Genomic DNA, 19,414 nt, shown 5'->3' with positions numbered 1-19,414 from the left:
CATACCTCAATTACGTTTAATGTAATAATATTACCGAACCGAACCGATATAAGCTGATTAATAGTTTTTACAACAATAAAAAACATTTAAAAGTCTGTTCAAAGATCAAAACTATGCATTATATTATATAATTATAAATATTATAAATAAAAATAGTCATTAAAGAGAGTTTAATTATATTTTAATAATATTTCTTGTTTTACTTTAATGAAATCGTATTTTTGATTATTTTTTTCTGATTAATGAACGTTTGTACTTTGACAAGATAAGCATTAATCAATTAAACGTAATAAATATCAAATGGCTCTGATTAAATGTTGATTATTCGTGAGTAACGTGAAGTAATCATTCCACACGTGGTAAGCCATTGCATTGCAATCGAGTGTAACTCTAAGGTCAGTCAGTGTGTCGCGCGCAATTTATACTGCGCGCGCAACTGCGGATTAGCACAACACAAAGAAAGAGGTGTGGGTAATGTCAATATGTGAATGTAGCGCGGTCATTGTGTCTATGAAGCCCAACAAATGTTCTGAAACAATAGTTGTTGTGACGGGTGTGAGTCACTCACCTCAACTAACTAGATTTAGTTTTTATTTAGTTATTATGACTGTTGAGCTGCTTCAGACACGCGATAAAAAAACACAGACGTAAGTAAAACTGTGCTGAGCAGCTGAGTAGAGATGATGCAGTGGTATTACCTGTGTAGTTTTTGCTTCTGCTCTGCGCATGACTTTTATACTTATTCTTTTGTTGTATTTGTACATCTTTTTTGTATGCATTTCACTGGTTAGAGAAGTATTTCTACGTCATTGTGTAAATTATACCTGTGGAAGGCACAAAAGATGACCCTTTTTCATTTTGCTACCATTTGGTTTGTGAATGACGTCAGAAACACATTTTTTGTTATAAAATTTTTTTTTTTCTTCCATTTTTGTTTTGTTTTTGATAATCACTTACTCATACAATAAAATATAATATTTTCATCTAATGTATATAAAAATATCACAATATTATTCACTTAAATCCTAATCTTAACTTTTAGTTAATTGTTTATAATGATAATCTATATTTCATACTAAAGTACGTAACAATACGGACGGTAATAAGCCACGCAATCAACACGTTCAAACACAATGCATAGTCATTCGGATCAATACCGAATTCAACAAGAAGACGATGCGGTTCTTTATAAAAACAATAGTCTTCCTCTTCTGGGCATGGTAGTTTACGTGGTGCGAGGCCGAAAACAGCGATGAGACAACCTTGTAGGCCTGTGCGAGCATAACCGGCAAGAGAGATCTTTTCTAGCATCCATGGCAAGTCTTGGAACATTATTGCATAGCCACTGACTGCTAACATTGGGACTTGAGTTAGGCAACACAACGCGATCGCAGACTAAAAGAAATATAACCTCAATGTTATTATTTTAAGTGTATTTTGATGTTGTTATATTTGTTACTCACATTAAATGATATGACAAGAGTGCCGAAGAAGAAGCCAATTGCATTGACGACATTTCCCAACATAGCGATGAATATCACATAAAGTATTGTTCGATCTGTTTCGGTTGATTGTCCGGAAAAGTAGTAGGAGATCAAACCGGATGATACAAACGTAATTAACTAAAGAAAAAGAAAAAGAAATTACTTTATAATTGATTAAACTTTTACTTATAAATAATTTCTAATTGATGTGTTTCTAGTTAATAGCACAGCACGTTATAAAATGGAAATATATAATTAAATATTAAATACTTACAGAAACAGGTAAATCTAATAATACAACGGTTAAATAATATTGCAATACGGTATAATACCGATTGTGAAGTTCTCTTTTAATGAGATCCATTTCCATTGGAACTTAAAATTAAAATACAAAATGAGTTTTATTGATTAATATTAACAAAATAAGTTAATACTTACATGATAAAATAGGACATAATAAACCACCCAGTATAATATTGCTGGTGATTGCAATCACCCAGTTGTGGTTAAATAACACTTTTGAAGCGTCTGCACCGACATTCCAGAAAATAACTCCGATTGCAAAGCTCAGGAAGTTGCTTCCAAGAAAACGTAAATAAGTCAACAACTAAAATATTATAATATAGAATTAAAATTAAATTTAAACAAAACTTTATTATACGTACTAAATTCCGTGACATTTTGACGTATTCTCGTCTCATGAGTACTTGAAACTTGTAGCTCCATGTTGCATTGTCATTCACCAAGTGCTTGATTCCATTTTTTCGTTTGGTGGTTGGAATTTCATCTAAAAAACAAACAAAATGTAGGGTTTATATGAGGTCATGGTTATGTTCCCCAAAATGAAAATAAAAACAAAGAATATGTGAAGCAGTCATGCAGTAAATCAGCAACAAAATATTTACAGAAGCAATTAACACACAGAAAGTACCAAAATAATCATTGTATGTATTGTGTTAATGGTTTATGGCATTGATATTGACAAAGAAACACATTTCAATGTCAATGATAAAGAACAGGTGTGGATATAAACATTTTAAAAATTAAAAAAAGCAAAACATTAATTGATACACTTAAGTAAAAGTTTACCAAAATTTAATACAAAACATTTTTTTTACCTTCAGAATGTGAGCGAATGTATGCAGCGCCATTATGTGCCGCTTTTACAAGATGGCCGACCTTGTCTTTACCGAAATCCCCACAACAAAGCTCAATCACTAAAAAAAAAAATTAACTGTGTCACATTTTATTCTCACATTTTTGTGATAAAGTAAATATAACTAAATGAAATATAATTTACTGTCAACTGAATGAAGCTACAAGTCCACGTGCAGATAAAAACATAAAATATTATGCCGTGACCTTTTAAACTTTGGTTGTGTCACTTTTATCCTCTTATCGGCACTGTATTTATACGCCTAGGAAATAACTTTTATCTTGTGATGTGCGACATTATTTTGTTCCCGGTTCATAATCACAGAACATTTATATCAATTAAACATAACAACATAAAACGCTATAAAATGTTATAAACCTTACGATAATCCGCTGGATTGTGATAAATGTTACACGGCAAGCCATGCTCGTCCAAAAACGGGACCAAATCCTGCGGGCGTCCTTGATACGCACACTGACCATCAGCGATGACATATGCCAGGTCGAAGAGCTCAAAATGACTGGCGCATACCTGATGGATGGTGCATATCACAGTCCTGCCAGTGCTGGCGATTTTCTTCAAGTATGCAAGGATTTGATGTGTTGTGGAAATGTCCAAACCACTAAACAATAATTAAATTAATAAATTAATAAAAAAATACAAATTTTATTGTAAAAAATGAAAACTTACGTTGTTGGTTCATCTAGATAAATGATTTTTGGATCACTTATCATTTCTAGGGCAAGGGCGAGTCGTTTTCGTTCTCCACCGGAGAGTTTTCCGGCTTTTGTGGTGCGTGTTGTTGATAAACCAAAAGAATCTAGTAATTCTGTAATCTACAAGAAAACCACATCGAAATAAATATTAGTTTTGTTAATTTTTAATTTTAACACTTACAATAGCGTTTTTCTCGTTTTGTGAGTGCGTCACGCCAAGTTTAAAGTCCGCAGCAAACCGCATATTTTCCTCGACTGTCAACAAATCATTCAGGTGGATGTCCTGCGTGAGGTAGCAAGAAATGCTTGCCAAGTGCTCAAAATCTGTATTTTCGCCATTCATTTTCAGTGATTCACATGTTGCGTTTTGATAACGATATCCACTTAACACATTCAAAAATGTTGTTTTCCCGGAACCGGAAGGTCCTAATATTGCAATCAAGGACCCACCTTTAAACCCACCACTAACATTATCTAAAATTTGCTTTCCTAAAACGCAAACATCAGTTTTTTCAAACAAAGTAATCAAAATAATAATTAAAAATTAAACCACACTTACCTTTGTCTGTAGCACTTGACAGCTTTTCAAAATACAAGTCACAAGTACCATTTTTCTCTTGTTCCATTTTAAAACTTGTCAAAAATTCACATAGCCATAAAACTTGAAAAAAATCACTTTTACTTTTAACTTTTGAAAGTTGAACGTTTGCGTTGTTTGTTAAATTCACTGTTGCGTCGATCGCAGCGCGCTGATTACCATCACTGCATTAATAACTTGCTCCTCAACAACTCAACAACAAAAACAAAAGCCCAGCTGCAGTCGGAGTCGTTGTGTGCGCTTGCCGATCGGGTGGATGTGGAACGTTGCCCAACATCGCGATCGAAACGTGCTTGCTCGCGTAAACAGATACAAAACGAGATTTTACCCAACGCTGAGAGCGCATGCACGCATACCACACATGCAAATAATTGTAACTACTCAGCAACTCGACTCAGAGACCGAAACAAAGCCACTGTTTTCAAATTGAAATTGAAACACTTGTGAGAGTGTAGAAGTGTATATCATAACATGATAACGCCATCGTGGCTTAATATTTAAACAAATTATTGTATGAGTACATCCTGTCAATATGTGACGAATATGTTTTTATCAACTTATTTAGGCATTGAGAGACGATTGATTTACGTTCACATTCATATTACTCATTTATTCGATTTTATTGCGTCAATGTGATAAACGTGGTTTTATCATTTTTAGTTAGACAAAGGCAATCTAGAGGCGGCAGTCTACAATGAATGTGTGTATTTTTAACGTTGGTTAATATTTATTTAACAGTCGTTATTTCTAATTGAAGTTGCAGACGCATTTAAACAATTTTATTCATTCGCAATAAATGGAATATTTCAGGTCATTAAATTTTAAATTTTAAAATGTGTGTATAACTATAGATAAAGTATTAAATATTAATAAATACATTTCACCATAATATATGCAATAATGAGCAATTATTACATTGACATTAATAACTAAAGTGGGGTTATTGTATGCAACCCAGAATACATGAAACGCAAAAGTATATTTTACTAGTGTTTGCGCGCGACTTTGAATGCATAGATTTTAATAAAAAGTAATGTAGTTAATTACTTTCCTGATTTTTTGTTTCATTGTTTATCGAAACTGTTAATAAAACTTTTCATTTTAACATTTAAGAAATGAAAAACTGTATTAATGTACTGCAGTGCCATCTCGGTTGAAGATATATAACTATAACGATAATTAAATTACACACTGACTTTCATCCCTTACTTTACACCCTTAAAATTATATTTTTGTAACAAAAAGTAGCCTATATGCTTTTCCTAGATCATAAATGTTTCTATTCAAAAATTTATAAAAATTGATTCAATACTTTTTACATGAAAGCGTTACAAATATACAAATAAAATGGAAAACCATGAATAACATATACGAGCAAAAATACACGTGTCACCCATATCTGGCTAAAAATAATTTTCCTATAGATAAATGCACATATGACGGTGCATCATTCAAATTTAAATAAATAATTATATAATTACTAATCAACCGAAAACAATTATCCTATATTTCATTGCAGTGGTTGACACTGCGTTTGGTGAACTTATGTAATTTAGTACCCCATTAAATATTACAGAAATTCGAAAAATAAGTTGATAATTATACCCATTAAAACGACTTGCTAAAGGAAAACAACTTTCCATGCACGAGAATAATTTATTTTATTATTTAGTGACCAGTACTAATTTAAAATAAAAATGAAAAGTGTTCATAAGTGCGCAGAAGTGAGTAATGCGCGATGCAACAACATTCAACACAGAACACATGATGAAACTGTGCAGAAAAGCAGAAAGGTTAACGAACCCATCACATTCACTTCACTTTGTTCGATACTGATTCAAGAAAACAAGGAAAGAAAAACACTAGAAGTGAAATTGCAATGGAATAAATTTCAGCAATTTTCTAAAAAAAAAATAAAAAAAAACGATGTTTTATGAAATTGTGAAATGTTTAATTATTGGATAGTTCTATTATTATAACTATTATCAGTATATTACATGTTTATTCTTTTTAGCCTTTCAATTCAAGGCTAATATCATGTTACAAAACAATCACAAAGTCACATTGACAAGTCGGCATTATTTTGTAAAAATTAAAGTTTACAATATCGCAGTTAATTCTTCTAACATATAAGAAATAAGAGACATTTTAAATTTTAGCTGAGTAATTAAATAGACTAACGTGTAGTTTAGTTTATAATTTGTTTAATTACAAGCATAGTTTATACAAGAAAACTTGATTTAGCTGAATACCTTGAAGAATTAAAAATTTAGAAGGAACAAGAAAAGAGTGCTTGCATATTTAATTTAAGTTTAAAAATTTAAACCGTAAACCGGATTTACTCCTTGGTATGGTGATATTCACGTTGAACATTAAAATTTGAATCTTTTTAATGCAAAAATATTTGTTGTACTTACTTTATTCCATGCTAAAACATATGTCAATATTTAAATAATTTTGCTTTGTGTTCGGAAATTTTGACATAAATAATATCAAATGCACACAGAAAAATTATAGATTTAATCATTATAATAACTGCAATTTTTAAAAAGAACAATATTTTACGCTCTAGTTACATAAAGTATAGCTTCACACGCCTAAAAATACTCAAATAATAATAAAAGCATTCTCTTACATACGAAAGTGTGGTATAGCAATTGTCTCTGATTAATTAACATTCAATCGGCTACTTGTAAATACACGACAAATACATTATAATTATGCGTAGGCGAATAGATTAACCACACATCAAAGTCCGGATTACACCGATTACACTACAATCATCTAGACGCAAATAAACATACCGTAAATGATAATAACGACTTTGGTGAATAACAAGAATTAAAATTAATCAAATCTTATTACTATCTGATTGTTATTTATTTTTTTACAAAAACACATAAAACACAAGTTCAAAAGGGCACCGATTCGTCACAATCTAATTTAGGTCATGGTTACAATAACAATTATTTAGATTATATGCATATTTCACACTTTTCTATTTCAAATTTTATGCGCGATTTTTTTAAAACTTATAAAAATGTCAACGTTAACTTACAATTTCCGAGAAAAGAAACGAATGAAGCAATCACTATTCAATCACATTTATTTAGTCTTATCAATTTTCAGTGATAAGATAAGTAATCAATTGAATGAAGAAATTTGAACAGATTGCATTTAGTTAGGTAGCTGCATCACGCGATATAAATATTATATCATTGATATTTTCACATGCATCTGTATTGCAGGAGCTGATTGCGTTATGTATTTATTATCTTGAAACAATTTGGTTGGTAGCGTTGGCAGTTGGTGGGTTGTTCGACTACAAAGCCGAGTTTTAAACAAGTTGCCGTGTTGGGAGTTTTATTTCAGTCGCGAGCGTTCGCTTCCTGTGCTCGGAACGCAAAAATTTTGTTTTTAATTAGTGAAGTTAACGCTATGTAAATTTATTTAATTAAATCAACATGACATAAAATTGATTTTAAAAAATATTGAAATGTAATATTGATTGTTTAGTGAGTGTAGTTATATTTTGATTACTATTATAATTATTATTATAGTGAAATTTTGTAATCTTTTGTGAAAGTGAAGATATTGGTGTGAAATTCTTACAGTGAATCATTATGGCGACAAAAGTAAACGCTGAGAACGCTAGCGAATTGTATTTTAGCAATTTGCAATGCACAACTAAAAATAAAGGTAAATGCATATTGTCAAACACAAATTTATGGTGATAAATTATAATTCCAACAAGAATAGTGTCATATTATGTTATTACCGTGAATTAATCGTGATTGTTTTGTGAATATTTACATTTTCTATATTTAAACTGTTTGTTTTTTATAATATTTAATTTTATTCATCTTTTGAAGCTGAACTTTGATTTATTTGCTGTTGTACACAGTTTTTCAACAATAATTTCATTATTTAATTATTTCTAAAGATAACATTTGTGTTTTTATTTCAGAAAAATTAATTTTAAAAGATTTAAGTGGTCAATTTCCTCCTGGATCATTAATTGGATTGATGGGACCTTCTGGGGCGGGAAAAACGACTCTTTTGAATATTCTAAGCGCATATTGTCCCCAAAATGCTACATTTGACTGCTTACAACTTAATGGAGTTAACACTGATTTTGAGCACTTGCAAAGTATCTCCTGTTACATCACACAAGACATCCACCTTAATGATCTGCTTAATGTCGAAGAAAATATGCGTTTCGCTGCGGATTTCAAACTTGGCGAAACACACTCACAAATTGAGAAAAATTCAATTGTAAGTTTACAAACTCTATATTTTTTAAAATTTTCTTTGATTTAGATTTGAATTTTTCTTATAGATTACAGAATTACTTGATTCTTTTGGTTTATCATCGTCGCGTTCAACAAGAGCCGGCAAACTTTCCGGTGGAGAACGAAAACGACTCGCACTTGCACTTGAAATGATCAGTGATCCAAGGATAATTTATCTAGATGAACCCACAACGTGTGTGACCATTATTTGAATAAAATTTAGTAATTTTTACTAATTTAATGATTATTTAGGGGTTTGGACATTTCCACAACACATCAAATCCTCACATACTTGAAGAAAATCGCCGGAACGGGCAAGACTGTGATATGTACAATACATCAAGTATGTGCCAGTCATTTTGATCTGTTTGACCTTGTATACGTTATCGCTGATGGTCAGTGCGCATATCAAGGACGGCCGCAAGATTTGGTTCCGTTTTTGGACGAGCACGGCTTGCCATGTAACATTTATCACAATCCAGCGGATTATCGTAAGGTTCAAGGATATAATTAAATTGCCTTTCTTTTATTAGCATCATTTTTTGTAAACTATATTGTAATATCGATTGGTGATGTTGTTTTTTAGTGATTGAATTATGCTGTGGGGATTTTGGGCCAGAGAAAGCGAGTCAATTGGTAAAAGCGTCTCAAAATGGCGTCACCTACATTCAGAGGAATCACAGACGTAAGAAATAGCATTTATAATCTCTATAATTGCAAATTATCTTCTCATACACTCATAAAATTATATATTTGAGTATTATTTAGACATTAATTTTTTTTTCTTAAATTGAAGTCGAAACATTCAACATTAAACATATGCAACTTAATATACATAACAAAATAAATCAAAAATTAATACAATTTAATTAATAATATTATTTGCACTCTGTATATTTCTATTTACATAAATATTTTCATTTTCTTTTAAGAATTGGTTTCGAGTAGTATCAACTTAAAACAGAATGCAAACGCAACATGGAGTTATCAGTTCCGCACATTGATGGGCCGTGAATATGTAAAAATGCAAAGGAATTGGGTAATTTATTCACAATCACGATACATAAACATTTTGAATATCTAATGCTTATGTTGAGTGTTTAATTTTAGCTTTTGACGTATTTGCGCTTTCTGGGTAGTAATTTCTTAGGACTCGCAATCGGATTGATATTCTATGACGTCGGCTCGGATGCAAGCAAAGTATTTTTTAATTACAATCTAGCATTGGCAACATGTTCCAATCTTGTGTTAAGCGGACTTTTATATCCTATTTTATCATGTAAGTATAAAACAAAAAAAATCAAACTTAGCATATTTATTACTCTTTTATACGTTGCTACATTAAATATTACTTTATGTCTTTTATAGTTCCTCTGCAGATGGATGTAGTAAAGCGAGAAATCCACAACCGATATTATTCTATAATTCAATATTATATATCAGTATCTATTTTGGATTTACCAATTTCGGTATGAATTAAAAATTTTTAATGTAAAAATTCTATATTTTTACGTGATATTAATTTTAGATTCTTACAATTGCATCCTCCAGTATGTTAATATACTATCTGAGTGGTCAAGTATTTGAAAAGGATCGTGTGATGATATTTATCCTGTTTAGTATTGTATTGGGTGTAACTGTCAATGCAATTGGATTCTTTTATGGAACGTTACTAGATTTAAATGTAAGAATTAAGATTATCTACTTAACTACCGATTTCGGAACACAAAATCATGTTAACATCAAGTTTATTCAAGTATACATATACAAGCAAACATAAAAAGATAAATCATGTTAAACAACATGAAGTGAGATGGCGCTGCAATGCACATATTTGTACAAAATTTCTTTCGCGTGATAAAACTCCACGTTTTATTTATTTTTATTTTAGTGTTTACTATATTACAAAAAAGCAGTAATATGAGTCAATAATATTTTTATTCAAATTTAAGTAGACAAAAGCACACACAAAATCTATTATTAATTTGAATTAATTAATTTGAATTTTATTTTGATTTATATTTTAGAATGCAATATTTTTTGGTTCCTGCACTCAACTACCACTAATGTCTCTCAGTGGTTTCGCCATCATGCCACAAGATCTCCCATACTACCTCGGCAAGTTCTCTCACTTAATATATGCCCGTCGAGGCGTACAAGGATACCTGGTTGCTATTTTTGGCTTAGAGTCACGTAAACTTCATTGTCCAGAAGAGGTGGAGTATTGTGCTTATAGCGAAACGCATCGATTCATGAAAGAACTAGAGGTGGATCCTTACGAGTATGTATCGGCGTTGTATGTTCTTGTGGGATGGTATGTTGCCGTCAGGGTGATAACATATTATACTATGAGATATCGCCTTTCTTTACTGGCGTAAACATACGAATACCTAATACCAGTTTAATTTATTGTGTTAAGTTTTGTGTTGAATTTTGTTTTAAATTATTTTGTTTTGAATATGAAATTGTGATATAATATATTATGAGGATGTTTGTATTGTATGGAAATAATAGATGTATTCATGCATCAAATCCATGAATTTGAATCATATATTTTAAATCTTTTAATACAATTCGTCTGCGCATCGTGTGCGCATGTTTTTGAATTGGCAGCGTCAATAGAAGAGCAACGCAGTAGTGCGACCTTGCACTCTAGCGCAGCGAGCGTTCAACGGTCATTTAGTCTTTCAGTTTTGCAGCGATCAGTGCAACGCGCATCTCTGCACCAAAAATTGCTGAAAATTAAACTGATTCATAGCAAACTAGTGTAATCAAGTGCAACTCTATACCAATTGCAGGAATATGTAAGACCTTTCATAATTTATATTTCAAAAGTCTTAAATTGGTGGTTCGTAATAGAAAAATACATACTTCGAAACTAAACATGGCATTTAATAAGTTTTTGTATGTTACGGCCACGAATAAATGTTTTGATGGTGTGAACACACTGCATTCCTGCGTGAGATTCGGCGTCTTATCAGTAATCCGGTCTCTTTTTATTATAGGCTGTCTTTCAATCGGTGCGAATGTTGAAAACGTTTTAACGTTTTAACGTTTGTAGTGCGCTGCAAGAGATGCGCATTACGCATCGCGCACTGACGCGTCTCTCAGTCGGGTACCACTTCGAGTGTCGCGCACAGCTCAACGTTAAAATCACTGAAAATAAAAGTAATCTTCAGAATATTATAGTGATCAAGTGCACCTCAGTACTAATTGCAGTAACAGGTATAGTTCCACATAATTAATACTTTCGGACTTATAAACTTATTTTTAATTAATTTTAATAAAAATTAAAATATTTTGCATGTATTATTTAAATACAATGTATTCGTACGTAATTCGGCTACACTGACCTCTGTTACATTGGCAAGGTGAGCGCGATCGGCGCGTGTTATCAGTTGTTTGTTTACTTTTCACATTCTTCTTCTTTACTTCGTTGCAATATAATACAATAAGTAAAATAACTAAGCGCGATGTATTTGATAAATGTAAATACGAGTATTTTAAGATTCTTATACGTAGTGACACACTAAGTAAAACTTTGCAATATTTAAATATTTTGACCACTTTAACTTAACTCGTATATTAATACTGTGTATTTGTAGATTATTAAAAAAGGTATTTCGATGAATATTTCGATTGCGGACATCTCGCAAACTAAAATAGATAGGAATCAGCGGATTGAAGATTCTTAACGTACAGGAAATTCTCTAATACACGTAAGGTATTTTTTTGGTATATCCCTACTTTATTGCAATTCAAATAATAATTTAAAATAAAGTGAAGTGAAGTGCGCGTTAAAACGGGGAGAAGGTAATGCTAACGCAAATTAATTATTTTATTATTTTCAGAAATCAAAAATGTTTTTGATATGTATTGATTGTTCTTTCTGCTTCTCTTTCAGGTTTATATTCGATTTTGTTTGGAAATGTTTGTAATTCGGGCGCGTTCGTTTACCGGTTATGTATTATTTAATATTTCTTTTCAGGACCTTTTTCTCTCTGGACCATTATTCTCCTCATACCTTTAATATCAAATACTCATTATTCTGTTGAAATTACTTTTACTACATTAGTTTGTACTGGATTCCTATATTCAAAGATAAATTTTAGTTTCATTTTCAAATATTATCTCAACAAAAAAAAGTTCAATTCAAAGTAATAGATCTCCTAATCCTGACCCACTCATTTCTCTCTAATATTTATTTACTTTTCAGGTACAGCAGATTTAACGCTAATATCGGTGGACCTGGAGAGGTGTAACGAAATACTCATCGAGTGCGGGTCGCGTCGCGGTTCACTTAAACTCTTATCAATTCGCGGCCAAGTTCCCTGACTTCAACCCAAGGTGAATCGAAGGACAATAGTGCACTTTATTCAAGTTTTAGTTTTTTTTTTCGTATTTCCTACAAAACGAGTGCGTGCCGCGTATAGTAATAAAATACGTATCAGTATCGTGTAATAATAGTCCGACTTTGGCTCTTGAAGTGTTCGTTAAAGACTATAGACCATCAAAGACACTCCAATTCCATTCCAAGTGGGCATATGACGGTGAGTCCACTACAAGCAACCTACCAGCGGTTGGACCCAAGTTTGGATAAAATTATCGACGCTTCCTCCTGAGAAACTAGTCGTAGGATCCCAGTTTCTAGGAGCCGGATGTAAGGTAGGTGTGGTGATGACCTGGACCGGAGGGTAGTCACGAGTGCCTCTGACTGGCGGATGCGCAAAGCTTTTTGCTGCGTATGTGACAGCCGAAGGGGAGACACACTTGGGACTAGGTCCTTGGTCCAGGGATAGTCCACCCAGCATTGCTAGAAACGCCGGATGTCTTTAAGTAGTGAGTACACTTACATTTAGGGAATCTAGGTTTGGGTAGCCATTATTAGGTACCAAAGGGCCAATTATGAGGGAGGCTGTTTTCTTGGGAGAGGACCTGATTCTACGCTTCAATTTTTTTGCAATACTTTTTTAGGTAGGACCATTTTTTAGTGCCTGGCATTGTGATAAGGAGAGAGAGGCACTTCGATTTTCGTCTTGTGCAGATTTGATTTTTTCAGGTGCTTATTTTTAATGTATTCTTGATATCTTAGCAATCAAAAATATTGAAATATTTGTTAAACATGTTTTCTTTTTGGTTTATATTAAGACTGCGATTTGTTCCTTTCTCTCTCTTTTAGTTTACGAGATATACGCGATTGAATAAAATGGGCAAAAAATGAAAAATGTCACTTTTTAGTACTTTTAGTCGCGTTTTTCGACCCGTTACTGTAAGAAATATAGTTATTTTATATCTTTATCAGATAGAGAATTTTCCAATCTTTCATAATCAGCGATTGGTGGGTTGCTATCGCGTTTAGTTTAAGAGATATTGATTTTTGAAAATCGTCGAAAAAAAGTATCAAGCACCCCCCCTTGGCAATTTTTTTCTTAAGAATGAAAATTTCATCTCTCAGATTTTCGTTTTAACTATCCTATCTGATAGAGAATAGTCCGTAGATTAAAACGCCGCGATCAGATCTTAATTATCTCTTTTAGTTTACGAGATATTCGCGATTGAAGAAAATGAGCAAAAATTGAAAAATGTCACTTTTTAGCACTTTTAGTCGCGTTTTTCGACCTTTTACTGTAGGAAATATAATTATTTTATATTTTTATCTGATAGATAATTTTCCAATCTTTCATAATCAGCAATTCGTTGGTTGCTATCGCTTTTAGTTTAAGAGATATTATTTATCAAAAATCGTCGAAAAAAAGTATCAAGCACCCCCCCTTGGCAATTTTTTTCTTAAGAATGAAAATTTCATCTCTCTGATTTTCGTTTTAACTATCCTATCTAATAGAGAATAGTCCGTAGATTAAAACGCCGCGATCAGATCTTAATTATCTCTTTTAGTTTACGAGATATTCGCGATTGAAGAAAATGAGCAAAAATTGAAAAATGTCACTTTTTAGCACTTTTAGTCGCGTTTTTCGACCCGTTACTGTAAGAAATATAGTTATTGTATATTTTTATCAGATAGAGAATTTTCCAATCTTTCATAATCAACAATTCGTTGGTAGCTATCCCTTTTAGTTTAAGAGATATTAATTTTTGAAAATCGTCGAAAAAAAGTATCAAGCACCCCCCCTTGGCAATTTTTTTCTTAAGAATGAAAATTTCATCTCTCAGATTTTCGTTTTAACTATCCTATCTGATAAAAAATAGTCCGTAGATTAAAACGCCGCGATCAGATCTTAATTATCTCTTTTAGTTTACGAGATATTCGCGATTGCATAATTAGTAATATCTAATATTTCAATTCTTCGAATACGCGCGAACTCGTTTGCTGATGAACTCCGATGAACTGCTACTTTCAAAAGGTAGTCGCAACCGAATGGGAGTGTAGATCACGATATAACTCTAATGGCAAACCGCACAAGTGAGAAGAACTGATTTTATTATACTAACACTCGACAGAGACGACATAAAATAAAATTTTCTGTACCCCCCACATATACTCGTTCATATATTCGGATACGAAACAGTTTGTACATCAGGAACACTCTGTATCAATATTGGCACAGATGACTTTTTGAAGTAAACACATACGTTTTTATCTCATAGTTTACGTTTGATTTATTACTTGACTCGACATTGAAAAGTGCAAGATATCAATTCATAAATATTGACGTACTTATTGACTATTGGTCAATCGGTTCAGAAATATCAAGTTCTACACAACATGCAGTTAAAACACATAACTCATAACTCATAGTATTCGGTTTTATTGAAACTCGTATTAGTGGTTAGTGGACGGTGTATTAAATTTAGTTACCAGTGAAAGTGAATAATGGCAGCATTAGTGCAACAAGAAAATACTTGCGAGTTGCATTTTAGCAATTTGCATTTTAAAATTAAAAGTAAACCAAAAATAAAAGTCTTAACAGTTTTTGTTTATAATATAATTTGTTAAATTATTTTAGAAAAAGAAATTTTAAAAGATATAAGTGGGCAATTTCCACCTGCGTCTTTGATAGCTGTGATTGGTCCTTCCGGTGGAGGAAAAACAACTCTTTTGAATATTCTCAGCGCTTATAGTCCACAAAATGCCTCATGTGATTACCTACAAGTTAATGGAGTTAACACAAACTTTGAACATTTACGTAACATCTCTTGCTACATCACGCAAGATATCCATCTTAATGATTTACTTACTGTCGAGGAGAATATGTGTTTTGCTGCGGACTTTAAACTTGGTGTTACGCATTCGCAAATTGAAAAAAACGCAATTGTAAGTTTGTAAATTTAAAATTTACTAAACCACTATTTATTTTGATGTGGATCTATTGTAGATTACAGAATTATTAGATTCTTTTGGTTTATCAACAATGCGTACCACAAGAGCTGGAAAATTATCCAGTGGAGAGCGAAAACGACTCGCACTTGCACAAGAAATGATCAGTGATCCAAAAATAATTTATCTAGATGAACCTACCACGTGAGTTACCAATACATAATTAATAGCAAAAAATACTGATGAAAACTTATTAATTTTTGTTTCTAAAGTGGTTTGGATATTTCATCAACATATCAAACGTTGGCGTTTTTAAAGAAAATCGCTGCGCGTGGAAAAACTGTGATATGTACAATTCATCAAGTGTGTGCAAGTCATTTCAACATGTTTGACTTTGCGTACGTCATTGCTGATGGACAATGTGCGTATCAAGGACGGCCACAAGATTTAGTTATGTTTTTACACAACCAAGGCATGCCATGTAACATTCATCATAATCCAGCTGATTATTGTAAATTAAACTTTAACTATATTCCATAATACGTTAAATTTAGGAAAAGGATATTTTTTAGTAATGGAATTGTGTTGTGGAGATTTTGGAAAGGATAAATTGAGCCAATTAGTAAAAGCGTCTCAAAATGGCGTTTCATACATTCAAAATAATTCCACACGTAAGTTAATAAAGTAACTAGTTGACTTAAAAGTAATAAGTAAACAAGTATTTCATGATATTTATTTTATATAAATTGTTGTGCAAATAACTACCGTTTAGCGTCATCAGATAAATATAATTCTTTTTATACATTTTTGAAGATTCAATATCGAAAGAAATCAGCACTATAAAACAAAATGCAAATGCCACATGGAATTATCAGTTTCACACAATAATGGGTAGAGAATTTGTTAAAATGCAAAGAAATTTGGTAACTAAAACTTATAACATTTATTTATATCTATATATGCATTTATCTTAATTTATACTTATAGTTTTTAACATATTTGCGATTTGTTGGATGCAATTTTCTTGGCCTTGTAACTGGTCTGATATTTTACGATTTTGGTTTGGATGCAACCAAAGTATTTTTTTTAATTACAACGTGGTCATATCAATAGTTGCAAATTCAATTTTAACAGGCGTTTTATATCCTATATTATCATGTAAGTTACCGATTATTACCAATTATTACCTATTATTAATTTAAAATTTGATTCAAAAATTATTTTTTTTAGTTCCTATGGAAATGGAACTTGTTAAACGTGAAGTACACAATAGATACTATACCGTAGGGCAATATTACATGTCGGTTTTCATTTTGGATTTACCAATATCTGTAAAGTAATCAATTCAGTGTAAATGTAACAAGGAATTGTTATGAATATTTTTAGACGCTGACTGTGATTACATCTAATATGTTAATCTATTATTTAACTGGTCAACCACTCGAACAGGAACGTGTGATACTATTTATTATTGTTAGTGTAGTAATGGGTGCAACTACGAATGCAATCGGATTTTGTTTTGGGACTTTACTGAATTTTAATGTAAGAAATCATACAGGGTTTTTCTTATACACAAACAGATTGCCTTGTATATACTTAAAAATTGTAGGTGAAATCTTTGATTATTAACTGATTTAATATTTTTTTAGAACGCAATATTCCTTGCTTCTTGTACTCAAGTGCCTCTATTAGCGATTAGTGGATTCGCCATTATGCCACAGGATATTCCGTACTTGGTGGATAAATTCTCGCAATTAATGTACGTTCGAACTGGCGCCAATGGCTTTCTGGTTGCCGTTTTTGGTTTGCAGCCTCGAAAACTTAATTGTCCCGCAGAAGCGGAGTATTGCTTTTATAGTAACACGCATCGTTTCATGAAAGAACTACAGATTGATCCTAATGATTATACTTCAGCGTTGTATGTTCTTGCTGTTTGGTGTATATCGGTCAGGGTGATAACGTACTACACAATGAGATACAGGCTATCATTACCAATTTATATACCCTGTATATCTACGAAATAGAAGAAGATTTTATAGTTTTTCGTCCAAAAACATTAAAAGAATGAATGATTCAAAGATATTCATTACATAAGTGTGAATTGTATTGTTATTGTACAATACTATTGTTAGCATCTGAAAGAGGTTAAATTCAGATGAAAACCTAACCCTGAAAACGTTATAGTTTAAATCTTATTACTGTTAAATTTTCATATTTTTATTAAAACATCTCACAATTACGTTATTTGTTTATAATAAAACAAGTTATAAATCCTGTATGTGATACAAAACTGGAAATTATTTAAATCCTTTTTTTTGGTTATGTAACTATCTAATAACCTCAAATCTTTTTATTTACTATCTTTAGAAAATTGCACCACCACCACTATATATCCTGTCATCATATTAAAAATAGTGAATATAGCTGCGAAATTAACACTATAAAAATTAGCGGCGGTAAATTCAGGCATATGGATAACAGAGCAATGTGTTAAATGTGACATATTTTTCGTCCACTCATCAGTAACCGCATCTTTTAAAGACAAAGAAATAGTTACTGCTTGAGTACAATTAGTAACCAGACGCTTTCCTTCATCAATTATAAATTGAGCACTGATTACAAAACCAAGCCACATTACCTACAAAATAAAATAATCACAAATGCATTGAATAATATTTACAAAAAATACTTACCCCGTAAATTGTAGCGGAAAACAAATAAAATGAAATTTCATCCGTTTCTAGATCAATCGAAACAATACGCACTACAATGGACAAAAAATATAGTACAAAAATACAGTTTAGTATTAAAATAATTGGGCCATAGAGTTTGTTAAAAATGTGAATAATCCGCACAATTCTCGTGTGTATTTCAAGCAATTCGATAATTTTTTCATCATCCATCATACGCCAACTGTTTTTGATATTTGTCACAGTAGTTATTTTCATCTTAATTTCAGCTTTGTGCAATTTCGATATTGATTTATTTAGTCTCTTTAGTCGCAATCGGATTTTGTGCATTATGATGTATGCAACAAGTATATCCAAGGCTAAAGTATACTCTAACCAAACTGCAATTATTATTAACAGTATGGGTTGAGGTATAGATATCAAAACTTGGTTGCGAAATATAATATTACAAGCGAATAGTATATGAAAAGTAATCAATTTGACTATCGCATATAATATCTTAGGAGATTTTGGTTTCTGCACATTGTCAATCTCTTGAAAAGCCTTCTTCATGCCATTGTAATCTTTTATATATAAAAGATTTTTAAATAAAACAATTAGAAGGATGGTAACACCAACCAAAGTATATGTAAGCAAATCCAATGTATCAATTGCCAAATTATTTGCGGAGTAATTACCAGTTTTAGTATTTGGATGAAACCAATTATGGAATATAAAATTGTTCCAGAGATTAAAGAACTTTGTATAATAGATCGAATTTTATGCAATATAGGATGCTTATCACTGAATTTACTTGGCAAAGAGCCTATTATTTCCGCTGTTTTTATAAAGATGTTTTTCATTTTCAAGATTTTACTTGCTGTAAATGCACAACACTTGATCGAAGCGTATGAACAACATTGATTGTGCTGAAAGGTCATGTACTTGACAAGAATAGTAACAGTATTGGTAAACAGGCTTATTTATTGTTGAATTTTGATTGACATAAAAAGTTGTATATTAGCTACAGAAAATATGTGTTTGTTGAATTAATAATTTATTACTAACGTGTAACTGCCCAGGTACTCTTCGTACTGCTTCATCAATATGTGTCGTTTCATATTAATTATTATTGAAATAAAAAAATAAATCTGTTTATTATAACATTCATACGTTGAAAATCACATGATTTATGATGGAGTATTGGATTTGCTTTATTGAAA

The 19,414-nt window shown here is 31.6% G+C and overlaps 3 protein-coding genes across 7 annotated transcripts; 2 read left to right on the top strand and 1 right to left on the bottom strand.

The window, feature by feature from the left end:
• Window positions 1-953: 953 nt before the first annotated feature.
• LOC135792872 (ATP-binding cassette sub-family G member 1-like) lies at window positions 954-4,355 on the bottom strand. The gene is made up of 10 exons (XM_065303655.1): window positions 3,916-4,355; window positions 3,538-3,845; window positions 3,331-3,476; window positions 3,024-3,262; window positions 2,603-2,701; window positions 2,150-2,271; window positions 1,923-2,091; window positions 1,759-1,859; window positions 1,464-1,622; window positions 954-1,395 (listed from the first exon to the last, which is right to left on the bottom strand). Exons 1-10 carry the CDS (start codon window positions 3,980-3,982, stop codon window positions 1,051-1,053), a joined length of 1,755 nt encoding a protein of 584 aa, XP_065159727.1. The 5' UTR covers window positions 3,983-4,355; the 3' UTR covers window positions 954-1,050.
• A 2,810-nt stretch (window positions 4,356-7,165) lies between these two features.
• Window positions 7,166-17,762, top strand: LOC135792873 (ATP-binding cassette sub-family G member 1-like). 5 transcript variants are annotated; one of them, XM_065303658.1, is made up of 22 exons: window positions 7,166-7,452; window positions 7,515-7,653; window positions 7,922-8,229; window positions 8,294-8,439; window positions 8,499-8,737; window positions 8,833-8,931; window positions 9,179-9,285; window positions 9,357-9,525; window positions 9,615-9,715; window positions 9,775-9,930; window positions 10,274-11,050; window positions 11,252-11,471; window positions 11,852-11,965; window positions 15,212-15,519; window positions 15,581-15,726; window positions 15,795-16,033; window positions 16,095-16,193; window positions 16,336-16,445; window positions 16,510-16,680; window positions 16,753-16,853; window positions 16,909-17,064; window positions 17,172-17,762. In XM_065303658.1, the coding sequence occupies exons 2-11, from the start codon at window positions 7,578-7,580 to the stop codon at window positions 10,622-10,624; spliced, it is 1,752 nt and encodes a 583-aa protein (XP_065159730.1). In that variant the 5' UTR covers window positions 7,166-7,452; window positions 7,515-7,577; the 3' UTR covers window positions 10,625-11,050; window positions 11,252-11,471; window positions 11,852-11,965; window positions 15,212-15,519; window positions 15,581-15,726; window positions 15,795-16,033; window positions 16,095-16,193; window positions 16,336-16,445; window positions 16,510-16,680; window positions 16,753-16,853; window positions 16,909-17,064; window positions 17,172-17,762. The 5 variants fall into 5 exon arrangements, with proteins under 5 accessions (XP_065159730.1, XP_065159728.1, XP_065159732.1 ...); XM_065303656.1 differs by having other exon boundaries at window positions 7,166-7,653; XM_065303660.1 differs by having other exon boundaries at window positions 7,166-7,653; window positions 16,083-16,193.
• Window positions 15,079-17,546, top strand: LOC135792135 (ATP-binding cassette subfamily G member 4-like). The gene is made up of 7 exons (XM_065302755.1): window positions 15,079-15,148; window positions 15,212-15,519; window positions 15,581-15,726; window positions 15,795-16,033; window positions 16,753-16,853; window positions 16,909-17,064; window positions 17,172-17,546. Exons 1-7 carry the CDS (start codon window positions 15,079-15,081, stop codon window positions 17,544-17,546), a joined length of 1,395 nt encoding a protein of 464 aa, XP_065158827.1.
• Window positions 17,763-19,414: the final 1,652 nt, after the last annotated feature.

Source organism: Atheta coriaria, unplaced genomic scaffold (genome assembly GCF_025399875.1).
Source record: "Atheta coriaria isolate IRGN ID8LTWV9N9 unplaced genomic scaffold, Caltech_Dcor_3.1 hic_scaffold_5_pilon, whole genome shotgun sequence".
Classification (NCBI taxonomy): Eukaryota; Metazoa; Arthropoda; class Insecta; order Coleoptera; family Staphylinidae; genus Dalotia; species Dalotia coriaria.
This window is presented reverse-complemented; position numbering and strand designations above follow the sequence as displayed.

What these genes read in the sequence shown, in the direction of transcription:
- LOC135792872 (XM_065303655.1), bottom strand. Translation starts at nt 3,982, where the DNA reads ATGGAACAAGAGAAAAATGGTACTTGTGACTTGTATTTTGAAAAGCTG. An exon ending in TCAAAATGTCACGGAATTTA is followed by an intron (nt 2,092 to 2,149) that starts GTACGTATAATA and finishes ATAATATTTTAG; the next exon opens with TTGTTGACTTATTTACGTTT. An exon ending in ATTATGTCCTATTTTATCAT is followed by an intron (nt 1,860 to 1,922) that starts GTAAGTATTAAC and finishes TTTAATTTTAAG; the next exon opens with TTCCAATGGAAATGGATCTC.
- LOC135792873 (XM_065303658.1), top strand. Translation starts at nt 7,578, where the DNA reads ATGGCGACAAAAGTAAACGCTGAGAACGCTAGCGAATTGTATTTTAGC. An exon ending in ATGCACAACTAAAAATAAAG is followed by an intron (nt 7,654 to 7,921) that starts GTAAATGCATAT and finishes TTTTTATTTCAG; the next exon opens with AAAAATTAATTTTAAAAGAT. An exon ending in AAATTGAGAAAAATTCAATT is followed by an intron (nt 8,230 to 8,293) that starts GTAAGTTTACAA and finishes TTTTTCTTATAG; the next exon opens with ATTACAGAATTACTTGATTC.
- LOC135792135 (XM_065302755.1), top strand. Translation starts at nt 15,079, where the DNA reads ATGGCAGCATTAGTGCAACAAGAAAATACTTGCGAGTTGCATTTTAGC. An exon ending in TTTGCATTTTAAAATTAAAA is followed by an intron (nt 15,149 to 15,211) that starts GTAAACCAAAAA and finishes AAATTATTTTAG; the next exon opens with AAAAAGAAATTTTAAAAGAT. An exon ending in AAATTGAAAAAAACGCAATT is followed by an intron (nt 15,520 to 15,580) that starts GTAAGTTTGTAA and finishes GATCTATTGTAG; the next exon opens with ATTACAGAATTATTAGATTC.